At 44.1% G+C, this 21659-nt stretch overlaps 2 protein-coding genes across 4 annotated transcripts in view; both read right to left on the minus strand.

Annotated features, from left to right (window-relative positions):
* Positions 1 to 2969, minus strand: part of SYTL1 (synaptotagmin like 1) — a 44572-nt gene extending 41603 nt beyond the window's left edge. For 2 of the 3 annotated variants that reach the window (XM_081334639.1, XM_081334638.1), the window contains exon 1: positions 2675 to 2968. The gene's annotated coding sequence lies outside the window, so the exon portion shown is untranslated. Of the gene's footprint in view, positions 1 to 2674 lie in introns of all 3 variants that reach the window. The other variant, XM_081334640.1, reaches the window with a different exon arrangement.
* A 4304-nt stretch (positions 2970 to 7273) lies between these two features.
* LOC308671910 (trophoblast glycoprotein-like) lies at positions 7274 to 9917 on the minus strand (the record flags this gene model as incomplete). Its single annotated transcript, XM_081334406.1, has 2 exons — positions 7274 to 9207; positions 9652 to 9917. 2 exons carry the CDS (start codon positions 9915 to 9917, stop codon positions 8370 to 8372), a joined length of 1104 nt encoding a protein of 367 aa, XP_081190532.1. The 3' UTR covers positions 7274 to 8369.
* Between the last annotated feature and the right edge of the window lie 11742 nt (positions 9918 to 21659).

Raw genomic sequence — 21659 nt, forward strand, 5'->3', positions numbered from 1 at the left:
CATTGGCTCAAAGTCACCCAGCTGGCTTTCATACCTAAGGCAGGACTAGAACTCAGAATCTCCTGGTGATTGGCCCAAAGTCATCCAGCCAGCCTAAGGCAGGACTGGAACTCACAGTCTCCTGGTGATTGGCCCAAAGTCATCCAGCCAGCCTAAGGCAGGACTGGAACTCACAGTCTCCTGGTGATTGGCCCAAAGTCATCCAGCCAGCCTAAGGCAGGACTGGAACTCACACTCTCCTGGTGATTGGCCCAAAGTCATCCAGCCAGCCTAAGGCAGGACTGGAACTCACAGTCTCCTGCTTTCTAGGCCAGCAACTTAACCTCTGTATCAAACTGATTTTACATCTTACCTTCCTTTTTAAGTGGCTTGTAGCCTACCACTCAAGAATACTGTTATCTTTTTTTCTGAACCTGACACAAGAGCCTTGGGACAGTAGGAAGGGTACACGTATTTTAAATAAAATGCAAATCCTAAGTAAAAGTTCCCTTTAAGCAAAATGTGCAGGCACTTTGCTTTTCCTCCCCTCTGGTGCTAACCACAAGTAATATGCAAATAAAAAGAAAGCTCTAGTAACAACATTAAGTGCAAAGCCTCAAATTATTTAGCTCCAAGTCCTGAGCTGCAAAAGGCTTGTTGCTATTCTAAGCAAATTTATTAAAGGTGCAAAGAGGTGTTTGTGTATTTATGTATGTATATATGTATGTACCGGTATATTCTCTTTGAAAGACAGATCTGTTTTACAAAACACAGGTCAAATTTCTCCAGAATGAAAACAGGAAAGAAACAAAAACAGGAAGAAGTGCTTGCGCCGAAGACAGAAGTTCAGTTGTTCTACCTTTACTCAAAAATAAGCAGCATCCTGCAAAGTTTTGCTGCAATAGGTAGAAATTAATCAGTACAGACCCAAGGAGAACTGAAAGGCAGCTGGCTCTGCCTGTAAGAACACCACTTGGTTAGCAAGGAGGAAACTAACAAGAAAAGGGATTGCCGCCTCCCTATTATTATTATTATTATTATTATTATTATTATTATTATTATTATTATTATTATTATTATTATTATTATTATTATTATTTATATACCGCCCTTCTCCCGAAGGACTCAGGGCGGTGGCATGCCTTTGCCACTCTCCCTTGGGGCAGGTTTTATAGAAAGGTTTCACACCATAAAGGATCATCTTTATAGCATTACAAACATTTACTTCTCTTTGGATTTTAACGGTACCAAACGTTGGGAGTCTGGCGTAACCTGGCCCGTGCACTTTTAGGAGGTCATTTTAGGGGGAGGAGGAGAAAAGGATTAGGGTTACAGTTGGCTAACTGTCTTTAGAACACAACACCGACCGGAACCCTAAAGAGGGTGCGTACTTGTGTGCGGATGCCTCTGTAAGACCATCCCAGATGCGTTTACCTAGTTGCGAGATTCAGCTATAAAATGAATCTGCAACTAATCGAACCGAGTTCCCGCCACCTACCGCTCCCCTCCAAAACTAAGCAAGAGTAATTATGTTCAGCATGGGAAGCGAAGGGATCTACGAAGGGTGGGTGGGTGGGTGGATGTGGGTGTGTCCCATCGTGAGGGCAGCCCTGGCTCAAATTCCCTAGTACATGGGGTCCTCAACCTTGGCAACTTTAAGACTTGTGGACTTCAACTCCCAGAATTCCTCAGCCAGCAAAGCTGGCTGAGGAATTCTGGGAGTTGAAGTCCACAAGTCTTAAAGTTGCCAAGGTTGGAGACCCCTGCGCCTAGTAAGAGACAGAAAAGGAACCCCGCAGAAAGATTCGAGGGCCCAGACGTGGCATCTCCGGAAAAGCTGCCAGCAGCTCTTCAGGCTGGGTTTTCCCAGCTCAGCCTCGTGACTTCGTGGCTCTGACATGTTGCACAAGCCCAGCCAAGTTGAAGAAAGCCTAGCCTGGCGCGTTGTCTGAACACGCCCCACAGGTATCGCTCTCCAAACAAACCCGCACGTACAAGGCAGACGTGCGCACACACCCAGGCCTTGCCTTCTTGCCCTGGCCAGTGCCCAAACAGGTGCGCACAATGGAACAGGATCTGCCAGCCAGGAGGGACCCAGGACAAGGCACCAGCCACCCCCCCCCTCTCTCTCTCTCTCTTTCTCCTCTCTCTCTCTCTCTCTCTCTCTCTCTCTCTCTCCTCTCTCTCCTCTCTCTCTTTCTCTGTCTCTCTCTCTCTCTCTCTCTCTCTCTCTCTCTCTCTCTCTCTCTCTCTCTCTCCACGGCTTCCTCTAGGCTCGCTTTCCACGCCCAGCCCGGCCATATTATTATTATTATTATTATTATTATTATTATTATTATTATTATTATTATTATTATTATTATTATTATTATTATTATTATTATTATTATTATTATTATTTGTATACCGCCCTTCTCCCGAAGGACTCAGGGCGGTGAACAGGGCAATACATGTTAAAAAGACAGAAGACAAAAATTAAAAAAAGATTAAACCAAATGCCCACAACTCTTAACAATAGGTTAAAACACCTTTAAAAGTAATAAAAACCCAACCCCATCCCATCAGGCCAGGCCAGCTTGTTGAAAGAGATACGTCTTTTAGATCGCGGCGAACTTTGGGCGCAAACCTGCCAACTTTGTGCCAACAGAACAAGTGCAGGGGAAAAAAATTCAGGGAGAGCGCGCGCGCGCATTACCTGGCCAGGTGGGGTAGCCTCCCTTTCTGCAAGGCTCGGATGCGGAGTGGGAGAGCAGGCGAGGCGAGGCGAGGCGACTGGCTGAGCAATTTCTTGGGAGAAGTTAGGAGAAGCCGGTTCTCCGAAGCGCCCTCGGTCCGCCCGGCCGGGCAGCCTTTTCTCAACTAGGCGCCGCCGAGGCAGGCTCAGCAGGAGACCCAGCTGAATTAACCGCAGGAAGGAGGGAAAGACCGCCCAGCGCAGCCGCCGGGAAACCAGGCCTGGAGTCCAAGCGGCTGGCTGGGCGGAACTGGAGCGGAGTCGAAGGCGCTCGTCTCCGGGAGGGGGTGGCTGGCCGCCCGTTCGCACCACCAGCTGCTCTCCCTCTCCACACACACACACACAGAGCGCAACCAGCGCGCTGGCTGGAGTTTGCGCAAGGTTCCCCAGCCCCAAACCACGGTTAGCCAATGTTAAACTAACCAAGCAAGGTAATTAATTGTCCACTCTATAGAGATTCTCAGCCATCCAGGACATAGTTATCCCAAAGTTGGCTGTCTTTAGAACACAACACCGACCGGAACCCTAAAGAGGGTGCGTACTTGTGTGCGGATGCCTCTGTAAGACCATCCCAGATGCGTTTACCTAGTTGCGAGATTCAGCTATAAAATGAATCTGCAACTAATCAAAGCGAGTTCCCGCCACCTACCGCTCCCCTCCAAAACTAAGCAAGAGTAATTATGTTCAGCATGGGAAGCGAAGGGATCTACGAAGGGTGGGTGTGGGTGTGTCCCATCGTGAGGGCAGCCCTGGCTCAAATTCCCTAGTACATGGGGTCCTCAACCTTGGCAACTTTAAGACTTGTGGACTTCAATTCCCAGAATTCCTCAGCCAGCTTTGCCTCCAGAAGCTGTGAATGCTCTAACACTGGAAGTTTTAAAGAAGAGATTGGACAACCATTTGTCTGAAATGGTATAGGGCAGGGGTAAGCAACCTTGGCTCTTTTATGACTTGTGGACTTCAACTATTGCTAAGCACATTGGTTTGTGCTTAAATTGTAAGCCGCCCTGAGTCTTCGGAGAAGGGCGGGATATAAATGGGATTAAAATAAAAAAAATAAAAAAATAAAAGATGTTTTTTTCCCCACGAGGCGACTGGACTTGCTTGTTTTTCTTTTGAAGACGTTTGGCTTCTCATCCAAGAAGCTTCTTCAGCTTTGGATGACTGAAAATCTCCATATAGACATTTAGCTGTGCACCCAGAGCTGAAGAAGCTTCTTGGATGAGAAGTGAAACGTCTTTCAAAGAAAAACAAGCAAGTCCAGTTGCCTCGTGGGGAAAAAAAAGCATCTTTGGGATAAACAAGTGAGTGATCCGTGGCTAAGTGGGGCTTCAGGGGTCCCAGAGAATGGACTAAAGTTGGGAGGGTTGCCTGTGTTTTTTTCTTCAAGGGGTCTCCAAGGAAAGCATACCATTCTCCTGAGGATAAAAGGAAAAGAATGTTTTATTTTTAAGTTTTGTGTCTTCCCCCGTTTCCTCTACTCCAAAAAAGCAGGGCAGTTTAGCTGGGAACAGTGTCGTCTTCAGAACCACCCTGTAGTTTGTGGGAAGTAAGAGTAGGACGATGTGGTTGTGAAACTGGCTTTTCTTGTATGTTCGATTTTTTAAATTTTTTTTTAAAAAAGGGAATTAGTAAGGGAAACAGCCAAATCCCAGGTGTACCATGTATGTGGAAGTGGTAGCATGGCTTCACAACAAAAGCCTAAGATCTCAGTTTCAAGAAGCAAGTTATTTTGTGCTTGGCTGGAAACTTATACAGCAAGAGTGGAGCAACTGTGGCCCCTTTACAACCTGAGGACTTCAACTCCCAGAATTCCTGAGCCAGCATGGCTCAGCTTCATCTTTCTTTTGCTTCACAGACCTGCAAAGGTTGTAAATGCAAGGATTGGTGATACTTTTTCATCACTGTCATAATTGCAGATGGTCATTATCCAAGGCAGTCACTAAACAAGGATTACCTATATCGTACTGTTCCTTGGATATAGATGGTGTTCTTATATACCAGGGGTAGGCAACCTTGGCTCTTTTATAACTCGTGGACTTCAACTCCCAGAATTCCTGAGCCACCCATGCCTACCCCTAATGTATACTGTCTAGAGCACGGTTGTCAAACTCGCCACGTCATGTGATGTATCACGACTCTTTGCATTGCCGGCAATGGGGTGGGTGCGGCTTTGGTATGATGAAACCGGCCCGCGGGCTGGCAGTTTGACACCCCTGGTCTAGAGTCCCTAAGTTTGAGTAGATACAAACACTGCAAACATCTAGTTTAATGAAGAGAAGGACGAGGGGTGACATGATAGCAGTGTTCCAATATCTCAGGGGCTGCCACAAAGATGGAATCAAGCTATTCTACAAAGCCAAAACCACCTGAGGGCAGGACAAGAAGCAACGGATGGAAACTAACCGAAGAGAGAAGCAACCTAGCACTAAGGAGAAATTTCCCGACAGAACAAATAATCAGTGGAACAACCTGCCTCCAGAAGCTGTGAATGCTCTAACACTGGAAGTTTTAAAGAAGAGATTGGACAACCATTTGTCTGAAATGGTATAGGGCAGGAGTAAGCAACCTTGGCTCTTTTATGACTTGTGGACTTCAACTCCCAGAATTCCTGAGCCAGGCTGGCTCAGGAATTCTGGGAGTTGAAGTCCACAAGTCATAAAAGAGCCAAGGTTGCCTATCCCTGGTATAGGGTTTCCTGCCTGAGAAGAGGGTTGGACTAGAAGACCTCCAAGGTCCCTTCTAACTCTATTCTATCCTCATTCTCCTTGGTGTTTAAGCTTTTCCCAAGCCACAAGAGGCCATCTCAGCAGATCAGCCATCCTAAAGCATTCCTCTCTCTCAAGGAAATTATTTACAATACCTTAAAAACAAAGGAACTGAGCACACCCGGCTCATGTGATCAGACGCATCCACTTCATCCTGAATGTGCTGTTGGGGACAGAATGCACCGCTAGGCTGCAGAGAATATGACAGCAGTATGTCAGTTCCTTAAAATGTAGAATGTTTTTTTTTCCCCTAACCTAGGCTTGCCCAGAACTCATAAAGAGGAGAGGAAGGGGAGGAATTGAATATTTGCATGGCCTCACCCCCCCACCCCCCACAATCTTGACTACAGCTCAACCAGCATCTGGGTTTGGAGAGCGGTTTAGGTAGGAAACTTAAGTCTCTTTGCTACACAGTAGCCAGGGATGGAAAAACCATCATTCAGAAGTTCTACCTGTAAATGGATGTACAATCGTAAAAATTGGTTGCTCAATGCACTAGGGATGGGTGACTTGCAGACCCTGTTATTCCTTCTCAGGGGTCTTTTCCAAGTGGTGGGATTCAAATATGAGTACCGGTTTTGTGTGTGGATGTCGCTTCCAGAAGTCCATTCTGGGCCTGGGCAACAAATAATTAGCTACCACTGGTCTCTCTTTAGGTTGGCTTTTGATCAGACTAGTGTTTCTCAACTTCAGTAATTTGAAGATGGGTGGACTTCATTTCCCAGAAGCTGTGCTGCCTGAGGAATTCTGGGAGTTGAAATCCACATATTTTCAAGTTGCTGAGGTTGAAAAACACTGGATTATTAGACAGTTCCTCAGAGATATACCGTGAGTCCTTCAAGCACAAGGCTACACAATAGGAGGCTTCTATTCCCCAAGCTGGGTGGAAAAATCAGTTCAGGTAAAACAGAAAGCAAAAACATGAGTAGCATCATTGGGTTAAAAATTGTTTTTACTATGACATTTTTTCTCAATACAATAAAACATTATGTTGTACCAGATGCTTGGCAGCCTTGGGAGTTAGAGAAGAAAATGTAACATGCTAAAGTCTAGAGCTGCCCACATGTTTTATTTTCCTAAGACTGAACACAATGCGGTTTAGAGGTTTTAGTTTCTATTGATTCACTAGCTGCATGCTTAAGTTATGGCATCAAATGCCAGTTTAAGAGCTCAATCTATACTTGCATTTGAATTCTGCAACTGGGCCTCCAAACTGTGGCTACTTATTTTATCAACTTGGACTCTGGACCTTATTAAATGTTCTTGCCCCTTGCATACTTCACAAAACAACAGCCAGTGTATTTCAAGCTCAGCAACTTTAAGATGTGTGGACTTCAATTCCCAGAATTCCCCAACGAGCCAAAGTACATGCAGACAGGGCCATCCTTTTAACTCTCCAGCCTGTTAATTTAATTCAGTGGAATCCATTGAACGAATTAAGCACAACAAATTTCTAACTTGATACACATTCCTTCTCTTGTCACAAATGCCAAGTCACATATACTTTTGAATTAAGGCAGTGAGTGTTTCCATACATGCTAACTTGTAGTTTACTTAACTCTGATTTACTAAAACACACACACACACACACACTTGGGTGTGCTCACACAACATATTCATACAAAATCATAGTACATAGTTGTAAAATCACATTGGCTAGTTCACATAGGCCAGGGGTAGGCAACCTTGGCTCTTTTATGACTCGTGGACTTCAACTCCCAGAATTCCTGAGCCAGCATAGCATAGCTGGCTCAGGAATTCTGGGAGTTGAAGTCCACGAGTCATAAAAGAGCCAAGGTTGCCTACCCCTGACATAGGCCATATGTCAATGCCTTAAGGTAAAGAATGCCTCAAAGTTCTTTTGAAGAGTTTCATCTGTCGGAACCATGACACCACAAGCCATACAAGAGAAGTAAGCCAGTTCTCAGTATGCTTTTTGAATCAAGCTGGTGAGTTTCACACAGGAAGGGTCCTGCTGAACATGTTGGTATGTAGTAAGTCAAGCACTTTGATCCCGATACAGTAATGACAAGTCAGATTCATCTGAGATGCTCATAAGCAGGACTTGGTTTCAACCATCTCTCTTGCTGTTGACCCCCAATCAAGAGATATATCATTTCTGAAGGATAAACTTTGCTCTTGTCTCTTCCTGCCTGTAAGTCAATGCTTGGGTGGACTTGTCAAGGTTCTTGATATCACAACAGGAAAGTCCTCCTCACAGTTCTCCCGGGAAGAGGAGACAAGGAAGCCAAGATTACATCTGCCTTTTCTTAATCTACTGCTATTCCACCTCTTCTATCAGAAGGTCAGAATTATTTGCACACTACTGTCCTTTCTTCACAAAATGTTTCATCTGTCTGCTTAGAGCAAGATTTCTCAACCTGGGCCATAAGATGTATGATCTGCAACTCTCAGAATTCTGGGAGTTGCAGTCCACACATCTTAAAAGTGGTCCAGGATGAGAAACCCTGGTCTAGAGTGCAGAATCTGTGACAAACCAAAGTCCCACTGTAATTTAAGGTATCGGTTTCCTCCACAAGCAGGCTACATAAACGGTCTTGTTGATATAGAACAAAATAAATTTCTCCTAGTTAAGATTGACTGCAAGAATCCAGGACACTTATTCTACTAGGAATCTTAAGTATTTGAACAGATTAGAGTTTTGACTTGCCTACCCCTCACGTTTACAAGACTAGCACTAAGAGAATGGAATCATTTGTCCCCAGTTAGTCAAATCTCCTAGAGAAATTCCTTGTGACTGGAAATTCCTTGAATCCACACAGGGTTTAATGTATACATCAATTCTTTAAAGTTTAGTTTTTGATGGAAAGGACATTTCCAAGCCACAGGCTTTGTCTGAAAGAAAGATGCCACTGCGAAGACTGAGGTCACATGTCTACTGCCGAGATTTGTGTGATGCGGTGATTAGAATCTATTTCATAACGATAGTGGTACTCCTCCATCAGGTTCTGGCAAGCATCCCGTAGACCGTTCATCCAGGTCTTGATGCCCTTACGATTCAGGTAAAGCACAAAAAGGAAGATGATGCCAATTATCCCCAGAACGATACCCAGTGCAGCATATGAGGACTGAAGAACATTTTCACTATGTTGACTGTAGTGGCACTCCAGATCTGCTCCCACTAGTTCCACCAAGGAGGTGTTCCTCAAATCCTGGGGGGAAATGCAGGCTAGTTTTTCCACATCTACTACTTGCCGGCTTTGGTTCAGCCAGTTGACCAGGTCCTCAATGTCACAATTGCATACAAAAGGGTTGTCTTTCAGAAAGAGGCTAAGGTGGGATTGTCTCTCCAGGGCCAATAAAGCTTCACTCCTCAAAGTTTTGAAGGCATTTGAGGTCAGATCAAGGTACTTAAGGTGAAGTCCAGAAAAGGTAGAGTTCTTAATATCTATCAAGGAATTGTTCCTCAAGTCTAAGTACCGAAGGTTAGAGAGGCTGGACAACATTCCTAGTGGCAAATAAATGATCTTGTTGCTAGTGAGTTCAAGCTTGGAGAGATTCTGGAAACCCCCTTGGGCAAGGGCAGCTGCCACCGGGCGGATGGCAGAGAAGTTGTATAGTGAGTGACTGAGATTCAGCTCCTGGACTGAATTGTTTCTAGCACTGAAGGCATCAGGGTGGATGGTGACTAAGTGGTTATAACTTAAGTCCAAGTAGCGCAGACTCTGGAGATTAGAGAAGGCATGGGACTCCACAGCATTGATCCTGGAAGGTGAAAAGGGACAACACTGGCATCATTCCAAAGTAACCTCATGTGAAATATATCTTGATTTAATCTTGTTATCACTACCCCTCCCCCCTCCCTTGTAAAGTCAGTCAACAGGAAGGTGAAGGAACATTCCATAGATTCAAAAGGAGATCTCTGGAATATCTAAGTCAGGGGTAGGCAACCTTGGCTCTTTTATGACTCGTGGACTTCAACTCCCAGAATTCCTGAGCAGAATTCTGGGAGTTGAAGTCCACGAGTCATAAAAAAGCCAAGGTTGCTTACCCCTGATCTAGGTCTACCTGTATTTTTCCTCCAAGGCCCTTACCCTAACATGCCCCCACCCTGTAGTCTTCTTAAGCCAATAATAACAAGGGCAAATCTGTCTTCTATAGTACTCCATTTCATCTGAGTGTAGTTTCTCACCCACTAGGGTGTGTTACCTGTTGTTAGCCAAGGAGAGTGTGACCAGATTGTGAAGTCCTTGGAGATCTTGGCTACCAACATGGGCAATCTGGTTGCCAGTTATAAAGAGGTTTCGTGTGTACCCAGGAATACCAGCTGGTATGGAGGTCAGTTCCTTCTGGACGCATTTCACTGTACGAGCTGCCTCAGAACATTCACAAGGAATGGGGCACGGATGGCCGGAAAGGGGTGCCAGAAACAAGAAAAGGAGGGTCCAACCACCGTAGAGGCCCCCAGGGGTCATTTCCAATAAATTCCAATTGTAGCAATTCATGGCTGACAAAGACAGAAAAAAGATTTATCAGAATCCATAAACAGAATCTATTCCAAGACAGGGAAAGAAGAGGAATCTCCACATAAACAGTTTGACCTACAACTTTAATGTGTTGGTCTACAATTGCTGGGATTCCCTATCATCATCATTATCAGAGGAATGTCCCAAAGTATAAAATATCCAGATAGGCCTCCAGCACTGGTACTGTAGCATATTTTTCTGTGACCCAAGTGCAGGATGTGGGATAAAGATCTCTAAGTTACAGGACAGCACAGTTGAATATTAAGAGAAACTTTGAAGTGGCAAGAACCATTTTTTTGGAATGGAATCACTGGGGAATGTCTTGAAGCAGTGGTGAACCCTTCTCTAGATGCGTTCAGATCAAGTGGACAACTCTCTGTATGGGTGCTAAAATCTGGATTTCTGCCCTAAACAGGAGATTTGATTCAATGGGTTTGATGTCGCCTCCACTTATGAAATTTATGAAATCCTATGTACCGTTTCTCTTTGATAGAATGGGAGCCAAAGACTTTCCATCCCAACCAAAACTTTATTTGGCTTCTGTTAAGATTACTTCATACAACTTCAGACTACACTTTTTGGACCTAGCATTCAAAAAGCTGCAGAGAGAATATATATTCACACAAACATTACAAAACCTTTAACTAAACCTTACTAAGCTGTAAGGTAGATTAATATCAAGCTGTAAGACTATCCATTTACATCAGTCTGGAAGATGGAAGAAGTTTACCTTTTGCAATAAATAATAATAATAATAATAATAATAATAATAATAATAATAATAATAATAACAACAACAACAATAATAATAATAATAATAATAATAATAATAATAATAATAATTTGAAAGGGACCTTGGAGGTCATCTAGTCCAACCCCCTGCTAAGGCAGGAAACCCTATACCATTTCAGACAAATGGCTGTCCAGTCTCTTCTTAAATCTGGCCGTCCTAGACTTTCAGGCTTTGCATGCAATTCTCACACCCAACATTTCCGGTTCAGTGAATCAGGTAGCAAATGAAAATTAAGCCATTCCTCTATAGAGTTTCTAAAGAGTCTAGTATGGGTTAGGATAGACCACGCCAAATTTTTCCAATGGGCTGTTTTCCAACTGTGTAGAATTTAATTGTTACATTTTTGACTGCCCAGTTAGTGAAATGTTGAGACTCCTGAGGTGCACGAGTGGAGTGGAAAACATTAGTTTTTATAGGTGCTTTTTTAAAAAAAAGACATTTCTTTTTCCTTAAAAATAAGTTCTGATCTGTTCTCCCTTATGCACACAGGGAATATTTCATTGTAGTCAAAGTGGGCTGTCCATTCTAGAAAGTTAGAACTGACTGGAGTCTCTCATTCCCCCGTCATTCTGGGATGGGAGCTAACAGGAGTCCCTACTGAAGAAGGCAGAATAAATGATTTTGGTTAAGAGGGTTTACCTTACGATACCTGGTAAATATAGATGAAAGATAAGAACTGTAACTGTGTTTCAGCCATCGAGATCCTGGTCTGTTCAAATATCTGTCATAAAGCAAAACTACTCTTTTTTAAAAAACAACTCTACAATGATTATTCCACTACCAAGACAAGGAGGGAGTTTGACGTTCCTCATCCTGGGGTCCTTCCACTGTGCTGGACATCATCTCCTGCCAGGATGACTAATGGATATTTCTTGTCTAAGGTTTTCATTTCCCCCCCCCTCACTACCTTAGCAGTTATCATAAATACACCTCAAGCCAATCTTCTGGTCACACCTGCTTTCAGAATGTAGGGGAAATGAGACAATCTGCTTCTAACTTTCTAGAACGGACATCCCATTTTGACTACAGTGGAAGGCCCTCCTGAAATATCCCACCCCCCTGTGCATTTTAACTACCTGCAAGCAGAAAGCCAGCATGAGAGAACAAGTCAAAACTTATTTTTAAGGAAAATGTTTTTTTTTTAAAAAGCACCTATAAAAGGTAATGTCCACTCGTACATCTGAAGAGTCTCAACGTGTCATTTTTAAAACCCCTTCATCAATTCCAGACCGCCCCCCTGAACCAGAGTGGATCCTCGGGAACCTATTATGAGAAAAATAATTATTACCTTTCCATCCCATTATCAAAGGGACCCACACTACAGTAAGGTACAAGCATAGAATCGTTATTAAATCAAGGTAATAAAAGAGAAGCAAGCACCCACCAGTGAAAAGCTATTGTTGCTGGTGTAAGTCAGATTAAAAGCCGGACGTCTGTCTGAACATAAGAAGGGGCTTCTCCATCTCTCCAGGCTGAAGTTAGCTGCCTGCTCGCCCCTCTGCCCTTTTCACTGCCTCCCACCCACCCTACCAAACCTTTGGGGCCAAACAGCCAATCAGAGGACAGGTTTGCCACCCCACTCCGTCCCCAGCCCAGCCCTCCTCAGTGCAGCCCCCCCCTCCCCAAAACGACCCCGTCTCCCCCTCTGCTTTAACAAATGCACCCACTAACGGCTTCTCCAGCGGGCTAGACATACGCACAAATCAAAAAGCGCCATTTCTTTTCAAAAACGGGGCCGGGGGTGTGGGGGGGGGGAGGAAAGGAGCGAAAGTGATGCAAACTTCTCCCGGAGGAGCTGCGTGCTGCTTCCTTTTAGATCTTCGTCCTTCCCCCCCCCCCGCCCCCGGTCCCCGGTTTCCCAGCCCCGGGGAGAAAAAAGGGCCCTTCCCCTTCTCCAGCACCGATCCGCCGGGCCAGACAATGGGATGCAAAGATTCCGAGGGGCGAAGAAGGCGGGGATGCCGGGCAAGGGGATCCCTCCTCGTTTTCCCAGCCTTCCAAGCCCGCCCCCTTAAAGACAGATCCTCCCGTCTGGCAGAGCTCGGAAGCCCCCCCCCCCGCCACCACCACCCCCCGCTGCTACTCTGCTCATTTTAGTCTTGCCCCGCCCCGCGTTGGGGGGGGTGTCTTACTTGCCCCAGCAACAGCTGCAAAAAAATAAATAAATTATGTGGTTTCTTCTTCCCATCACTTAAGAGGGCAGCATCTTTGGTGAAGCTGCCCTCAAGCTGGTCCCCTCCAAATGTGATGGGTGACAATCCTTATCACACCCAGCTAGCACACCTGGGAAAAGGTGTCTGCTGCTTCTGGAGGGATCCCTTGGTCACCTGGCCAGCTATCAAATCTCAAAGGGGCTGCAGCTACTTAAAACGTCCATCTAAAGGTGGGAAATTTAAGAGTCTGGGTTGATTGATTGAATCTCATTCATTCAATTTGTGTAGCTGCCCATCCCAAACCAATGACTGGGCAGCAAACAACATTCCCCCCCCCCTCTTGACATGGTTAAAACACAATGCAAAAAGAAAAAGAAAGAAAGAAAGAAAGAGAGAGAGAGAGAGAGAGAGAGAGAGAGAGAGAGAGAGAGAGAGAGAAAGAAAGAAAGAATAATAGCAGCTAAAAGTTAAAAATCTAACACTGTTAACACAACTAGGAAAAGGGACCCTACATACACTGGGGACCTCAGCCTAGGCACATAGGTTTTCAAGACCTCTAAAGATCAGCAGAGTTGGAAGCCACCCTAATTTCTGGAGGGAGAATGTTCCAGAAGGCAGGAGTTGAAGCAGAGAAGACATTTCTCCTGGTCCCTGTTGTCCGGTACATCTGTTCTCCAGTTCTTGACCGTCTATTGTGACTTGAGCTACTATGTTCTTCATCGCCCCATGTACAATGAGATTAAGGCCAAATTATTGATGGTAGGTGCAACTTAGAGCCTGGGTCTTCAAACTTGGCCCTTTTATGACTTGTGGACTTCAACTCCCAGAATTCTTCAGCCAGCGTGCCTGGCAGAGGAATTCTGGGAGTTGAAGTCCACAAGTCATAAAAGGGCCATGTTTGAAGACGCCTGATTTAGGGGCTCCAGTCTAGGGGAAAAAAAGAAGAATGTTCCTCTTGCAGATGTGTTTCCAACCGTCAGCAATCAAGTTGCTACTTTTGCTCTGCTGTCATGAAGATTTAAAAAGAACTATTTAAGTTCTTAGCTGTAGCCTTGGCCTGATTTTGCTGTAACATTTTACTTCTAATCCTCCTTTTATTATTTTATCTTACAGTGTTTTACAGTTACTTTATTGTAACTGTAACTTTATGTTATGACCTGTGGTTACAACAATAAATTTACTTACTATCATGTCCCCAAAGCAGCTAAAGGACACCAAGTTGCATTTTATAACCTATTCCTTCTTCCAAAGGGTTAGTACACTATATCTGGGACTTAATCTTCCTCCCCCCATTCTATCCCCTTAGAATTTAGGCAAAACTTTCTCTCTTAAAAACTTTAACATAATCCCATTTTTTTGGAGGGAGGGGCTGCAAGAACGCATTCCTTCTTTTATCTCTGAATTAGAGAATAACAGAAAGTTTGACTTGGTTTCCTGGTTTCAGACTTAGCACAATGTTATCCTTCTCATCTTCCTTATCTTCCCATCTTTCCTACTACCTTCCCCTATTGGCATCTTATGATTTATCACTGGTTTGTATATTTATGGTTGTATCTTAGGATTTATGATCTATGACTTATCACTTTGCTGTATGTACACTGAGACACAAATTCCTTGTGTGTCCTAATCACACTTGGCCAATAAAGAATATTCCAATATATGTCTCCAGCTATGATGGTTTATATAGCATCATGTCTTTTGAAACTCGGCCATTGGTGGTTTTACTCAATAAACCATGGTTTTAAAAAAACCCAGCTTCAGTGCTATGTAAATCCAATCCCATATATCCCAGATTCAAAAAATGCTGATGGTTTTGGATCTCTGCCTTATGCCCCCATGCACGATATGCTTGCTTTGCTGTCTTGTAGACTCTCCCTGACTGCCTCTCATTTGATCTAAGCCTCTGTTCAAAAAAAAAGGGGGGGGGGGAGGAAAGTTACTTATCAGAGTGTCAGACCACAGTGGGGGAGGTGAAGGCAGAGGGGAAAGGAAGATGGAGCAACTGAGACTGCTGTCATTTCAAAAACCCTGGAGGCCCACCAGCTTAAGTGCAATTTGATATCATTGCACCAGGAGGGCCTCTGATGGTGGGGGGGGGGGGGAAAGAGAGAGAGAGATGGCTTGCAGAAGGGAAAAGACACAACCCCCCCCATCATCCAGCTGTGACCAACCCCCTCTCCCCACATCAAAGCATGCCTGGCAGCTGGATCCCGTGGTGACAGGCCTTCCTCCTTTGCAAACTCTTGCTTTCACAGGCTTTCCTGCTGGGTGGGTCCTTTCAGCCTCTTTTTCCCTCCTCCCAAAGAACCACATAGTTTCCCCCTAAATCCTGGAATGTTAATACCCTGCTGCTGGGATCTCTTTCTTTGGCTCCCCTCCCCCCTCCCCTTTTCGGATAGAGAGAGGGGCCCACAGCAATGGATCTGATGGGAGGCAGGAAGGAGAAATGTCCAAGCCGAGGAGGATTAGGCAACCTTAGTGATTCAGATTAACGGCCTGGTTGGTGCCCCTAAAACTACAGTGTGCATTACTGAATCAGTCATAACCGAGTCGGTCTGCATCTAATGTTGAGCACACTAAGCTCCAATCCAACAGCACACCTTATGGCAGGGCTGCCCATCCTTGGCAACTTTAAAGACTTGTGGACTTCAACTCCCAGAATTCCCCAGCCAGCATGCCGACTTACCTATTGTGAAAACTCAAGTTATTGTATCAGTAAAATTTATTCCAAATAAGGGTGTGAACACTGTGGAGCCTTAGGCATAGGGGAAGTCCTCCACATTTCAGACAAGACACCAATGTTGTCCCCACAAACCTTCCCCAGAAGGTAGAGAAATTGAATGGGCAATTTCTCTGTTGTTTCTTTCTCAGAGAAAAAGAATTTGAGCTTCCTAATATACCTCATCCAAGTACTAGGCAGATCTAACCATGCTTAGCTTTTTCAAGTCCATCACAGATATCTCTAGTGACTGCCCTGTTGCTATAGGAAACACCTATCTGAGACTAGGTAAGCATGCTGAGAAAAACCTTCCCAAAAAAAGGGGGAAGAGAGGAAGGAAAAGGAGAATAGGAAAACAGGATGACTTCTTCATTTTGAGAGTATGGCCCATCACATTACGAAGCATAACGATATTTAAAGATCAGCCTAAGGCAGTTTGGTAACCTTGCTTTTAAACCTGTTGCACAAAATTGGACCAGAGCTGCAGTTAAACCTTTCTTGAATAATGGTTATCAGACAAGCTCCTCCAATCCACTCCAGAGGTATAACTGCAGGAACACAGAATGATAAGGATAACAAGAAACCTACAGGCTATTCAGTTATACACCTAGTCCAGGGGTAGGCAACCTCGGCTCTTTTATGACTCATGGACTTCAACTCCCAGAATTGACTCAGGAATTGAAGTCCATGAGTCATAAAAGAGCCGAGGTTGCCTACCCCTGCACTAGGGATTACTTCCATGACGGAGTTAAACGCTTAAAAACTCCGTTGCGAATTCCTTTTAGCTTCGCAGCTCAGTCAGCATAGCTGACTCAGGAATTCTGGGAGTTGAAGTCCATGAGTCATAAAAGAGCCGAGGTTGCCTACCCCTGACCTAGTCCTTGACTTATAAACATCCATTGAGCGACTGTTCAGAATTACAACAGCACTGTAAAAAGTGACTCTGTGTGTGTGTGTGTGTGTGTGTGTGTGTGTGTGTGTTTTAATTTAAATAAGAGACAGTACATATTAGGGGGAAAAGAGAGGAAATATTTACTGTATTAGTTTGAAATTTGTACTAATGATATTTGTATGTAATTGAATTATTGTAATCCAGTCACCACGTTGCTTTTCAAATATGTAATTGTAATATTGTTGTTGTTGTTAGTTACGAAGTCGAAGTTGTGTCAGACCCATCGCGACCCCATGGACAATGTTCCTCCAGGCCTTCCTGTCCTTCCTGTCAGTTAATCTCAATGTACACATGTTGTACTTTGACAATAAAGGTTTATTATTATTATTATTTATTTTTTTACCATCTTCTGGAGTCCATTTAGGCTGATGCCTACTGCTTCAGTGACTCTATCCAGCCACCTCATTCTCTGTCGTCCCCTTCTTCTGTTGCCCTCAACCTTTCCCAGCATTAGGCTCTTCTCCAGTGAGTCCTTCCTTCTCATTAGGTGGCCAAAGTATTTGAGTTTCAACTTCAGTATCTGGCCTTCTAAAGAGCAGTCAGGGTTGATCTCCTCTTGGACTGACCGGTTTGATCACCTTGCAGTCCAAGGGACTCGCAGGAGTCTTCTCCAGCACCATAGTTCAAAGGCCTCAATTCTTTGGCGCTCAGCCTTTCTTATGGTCCAACTTTCACAGCCATACATTGCAACTGGGAAGACCATAGCCTTGACTTTTGTAATATTATGTAATATTAGAAAACCAATAAAAAATTTCAAAAAAGTGACTTATAATTGGTCCTTGCACATATAGCCCTCATCAAAATTTGGGCACTTGGCAATCAGCCTGTATTTACAATGGTTGCAAGCATCCCAGGGACAGGTCTATGCAGATTCTCAACCGTCCAGATCACGGCTGTCCCGAGGGTGCTTTTTCCAAAAGGCGACTGAGATTCATTTTTTTCTTTGAAAACATTTCGCTTCCCATCCAAGAAGCTTCTTCATTCAGACAACTGAAAGAAGCTTCTTGGGTGAGAAGTGAAAAGCTCTTAAAGAAAAAACGAAGTCCAGTTGCCTGTTGGAAAAAGCACCTTTGAGATTCTAGGGCAGGGGTAAGCAACCTTGGCTCTTTTATGACTCATGGACTTCAACTCCCAGAATTCTGGGAGTTGAGGTCCACGAGTCATAAAAGAGCCAAGGTTGCCTACCCCTGTCCTAGGGACATGTGATTGCCATTTGCAATCTTCACAGATGACTCCTGACAAGCAAAGTCAAAGGGGGAATCCAGATTTGCTTAACAACCATATGATTCATTTATCTACTGCAGAGATCTGCTTAACAATCCTGGCACAAAAGGTTGTAAAATTGGAGGGGGGGTGAGTCACTTAACAATCTCCTTGCTTAGCAGTGGTAATTTTGGTCTCAGTTGTGGTTATAAATACAGGTAGATTGAAAGTTCTTTTTTTCCCTTTTTTTTGTTGCATATTCACAGAAAAGACCTTAGAAGCGATCTAAGGAAGTCTCTGGAGGGATAAGGATGGGGAAATGATCATTTGGTCAACTTCTTATCCAAGGTAGGATGTTTCCTAAACAAGCAGGATGATCCCAAGCGCAGCCAGGTTTGTTGCCTGCATCCTGAAGAAAATAAAATAATTGGCTTTACTAGTTTTTTTTGTTTGTTTTTTTAAAATGATTGGCATAAGGTTATTTCTGTCTTTAATTCCAGACTATCCTGTGGACAGATGATGTGCTGCTCATTAAAAAAAACAGGCGGGCTTTCAATCATAATGAGTTCTGATGTGGGAGGCAATAGATAGATAGATAGATAGATAGATAGATAGATAGATAGATAGATAGAGTAAGTAAGTAAGTAAGTCATGGCCACTATGTTGATTTTTTTTAAAACTACACCTTGCAGACACTCCTCCTTTAAGAAAATAAGGAAGCCAATTCATCATTTATAGTTATAAGCCTGCCGTGCAGATAGGGCTCTGCAATAAGGAATTATGAAGATCTGTCTTTGATCTTTTGAACCGGATTATGTTACAGTGATACATATCTAAAGCTCCATCCATACTTTTGTGTTCCTAATATACTAGATCTGTGTCATCCTCTCTCCCCCTCACCCCCCCCTCCCCGGCCCACATCCAAAATAGTTCTGCTTTCCTTTCCAAGTTAAAAACCCAAGGCAACTCAACGCTAGTTTATTTCACAGACAGGAAAATCTGAACAACATGGCTGAGATCTGCCACACACAGCACAGGATTTCTGACCAAGACCAAGCTGCCAGTTGGCTGTGGGCTTCTCAGTTTTTGGCTTTCTTCAGCTGAGATCAAAAGCCAGCAGTAATTGTCCAATGAGCCCCATGTCAGCATGAACGCAGCCCAGACTTCATCATCAATCAAGGTTGTGACAGCAGAGGCAGGAGTGGTGGCAACAGACACCAGTCTCAGAGGGGGAGAAAGTGGTTGTGGGTCCAAGGAGACAAAGCCTGAGAGGAATTTAATAAATGGAAGCGGCAGGGACTCGGGGCTAGAGCTGCCAGCCAACTAATAGCAACCTGCTTTTAATTAGGGTACATTCTCACTATGTCAGCTCCTCCGATGGGGCCCTGGTGTGGATCAGTTGAGGAGTTCAAGAGAATCAACAGGAGAAAATTGAAGTCCCAGCTGCTCCCCTAGTAACTACGGAGACCAAATCTCTGTAATCCTCTCCCCTCCCAGACTAAACACAGGTACAATCCTCTTTCCTATCCTGCCTCTGCAGAGAGGAAGGGAGAGTCCTGGTAGCTACGTTCGTGATTTCCAAGAGCTATTTCAAGAGGAAAGCACATTCAGAATGGAGAGCTAGATTTTACTTGCAAAAGGAGAGTGGGTGCCAAAAACATTTCCAAATCTGATCGTTTTTGGAAAGTAAATCCCCGCTCAAAGCAGACTTTGCTCCGAGCTTTCGCTTTACCAGCATCCCCTCCACCTTGCTTGATGTCACCCTCTTCTCCCTCATCCTTTCCAGCATCAGAACTAGACAAGATTCAAAGTGCTGATTCAAAGAGGGAGAGAGATGGCCTCTGCATACCGGTGGTACCCCATTCCAAAGTTCTGAATGACCGCCCACTGGCTGTTTTACACAGATGTTGAATAGCATAACAACATAGCTAAGAGATACCAATTCAATGACTTAAATATTGAACTATAGTCCCCTCCCCAACCCCCCATGGACTGGAGCCGTTGCAAAACAGTGCTCCCATATCCAACAGACATTCGTGAACACCATTCATAGTTATCTAAAGCAGCAAGAGAGAATTACTGGGGTCCCAACATAATTTTGCTGCAAATTATCTACCAAAGTAACAAAAACCCTATTAGAACCAATACAGGAGAATATTTGTAGCTCAGGGCTGCAGTGAGGGGTCCTTGGTGCTTTGTGAGCCTGATTGTGTGCTCTGATGACATTACCTAGTTTGGGTAATAAAACATCCGCAAGAAAATAATATCAAAAAGCACCATGGACGCCTCACTATTAGACCCTTATTCCAGATGAAACCCCGATTGAAATGGTTTCAAATAATGTATCAAAAGTTGTGAGGCCACCACCTTCTCAATCAATTTACTCTAGGATGGAATATTTACAAATGGCTTAATGTTAGATACTTTTTTATGGAGGAAGGGAAAGCCTTTTCAGTACGGATTCCAGCAGGCAGGATCACCTTAACCAGAGACCAATCCTATACTGGTTAATCCAGGAGATATGCAAAGTTTAAGCAAACTGGAGGTGGTCCTTATCTCTTTATGTCCAAGATCTACAAAGTAGAAAAAAATAGTGACCAGGCCATTGATTCAAATAGTATTTCAGATATAACTTGGCAGGGTATACGAACCCAACCATTATGATTTTCAAACTGCAACTTTCAAGGCTCAAATATGGTATAGGAGTCTGTCTGACCATGATTGCTTAATCAGTATATACCAGGATGTTTAAAGTGTGATGCCCAAGCTAGCAAGAAATGCCCTGTCCTTAAGGAGACCCAAGGGAGCACCTTGCAAGCCTCGTATTTCTGCTGTAGACAGTCTCAAGGAAAACCTCTTATGGGGAGAGAAGTCCCACTGTTGCCCCCAGAGATGACTCCCAGGTCCATCAGCAGCATCTGCTGCCTTAATTCATGCAGGTTATCACCAAATGAACTTCCAAGTGCCAACAGCAGGATGTGCCAGGATACAACTTCCCTTTGTCAGCAGAACAAAAGCCGTCAAGTGTCCTTTTGCTGAAAGGGGCCACTCTCTTCCCTCAGTGTGGGTGTCTGCTGATTCTAGACAACACAGGAACACTGACTGCAATGCAGGGCTGTCAGACTTGTTAACAGCCCATGAGGACATGGCCAAAATGGAGGGGGGGAAAAGCTTTCCTTGGACAAGTTAGTAGTGTAAAAATACTTTACCAAGCATAGTTGATCGTAACAGAGAGTAGTGTACTAATGGCATAATTTAAAGTCATAAATGGGACCTATAGCAAAATAACGCAGTGTAGAACAAACTTTTGGCATGCTAGCCAATTATCCCCTATTTTAGCAATCTCCATGCCCAAGTCACTCTGGTTTCTGCCCTCTGCTCTGTAAGAAACTCTTATATCTGACAATGAGGCATATAAGCAGATTGGTTTGGGGTTTTCCTCTTTCCTAGGACATTTTCTTTAAAGATGGTCCTCGACTTACAACAGTTCATTTAATGACCAAAGTTACAATAGCACTGGAAAAAGTGACTTACGAACATTTTTCACATTTAAGACCATTGCAGCATCCCCATGGTCATGTGATCAAAATTCAGACACTTGGCAACTGACTCATTTATGACGGTTGCAGTGCCGCAGGATCACGTGATCCCCCTTTGCTCTGACAGGCAAACTGAATGGAGAAGCTAAATTCACTTAACCACCATGTTACTAACTTAACATCTCCCATGATTCACTTAACAACTGTGGGAAGGAAGGGACAAAATTCACGTAACTTCTTGCTTAAGAACATAAATTTGGGGCTCAGTTGGGGTTGTAAATCAAGGATTACCTATATAAAGGTAGCTTGGGTTTCTGCAAATTTCTGGTGTA

Source organism: Vipera berus, assembly GCF_964194415.1.
Source record: "Vipera berus genome assembly, chromosome: 9".
NCBI classification, from domain to species: Eukaryota; Metazoa; Chordata; class Lepidosauria; order Squamata; family Viperidae; genus Vipera; species Vipera berus.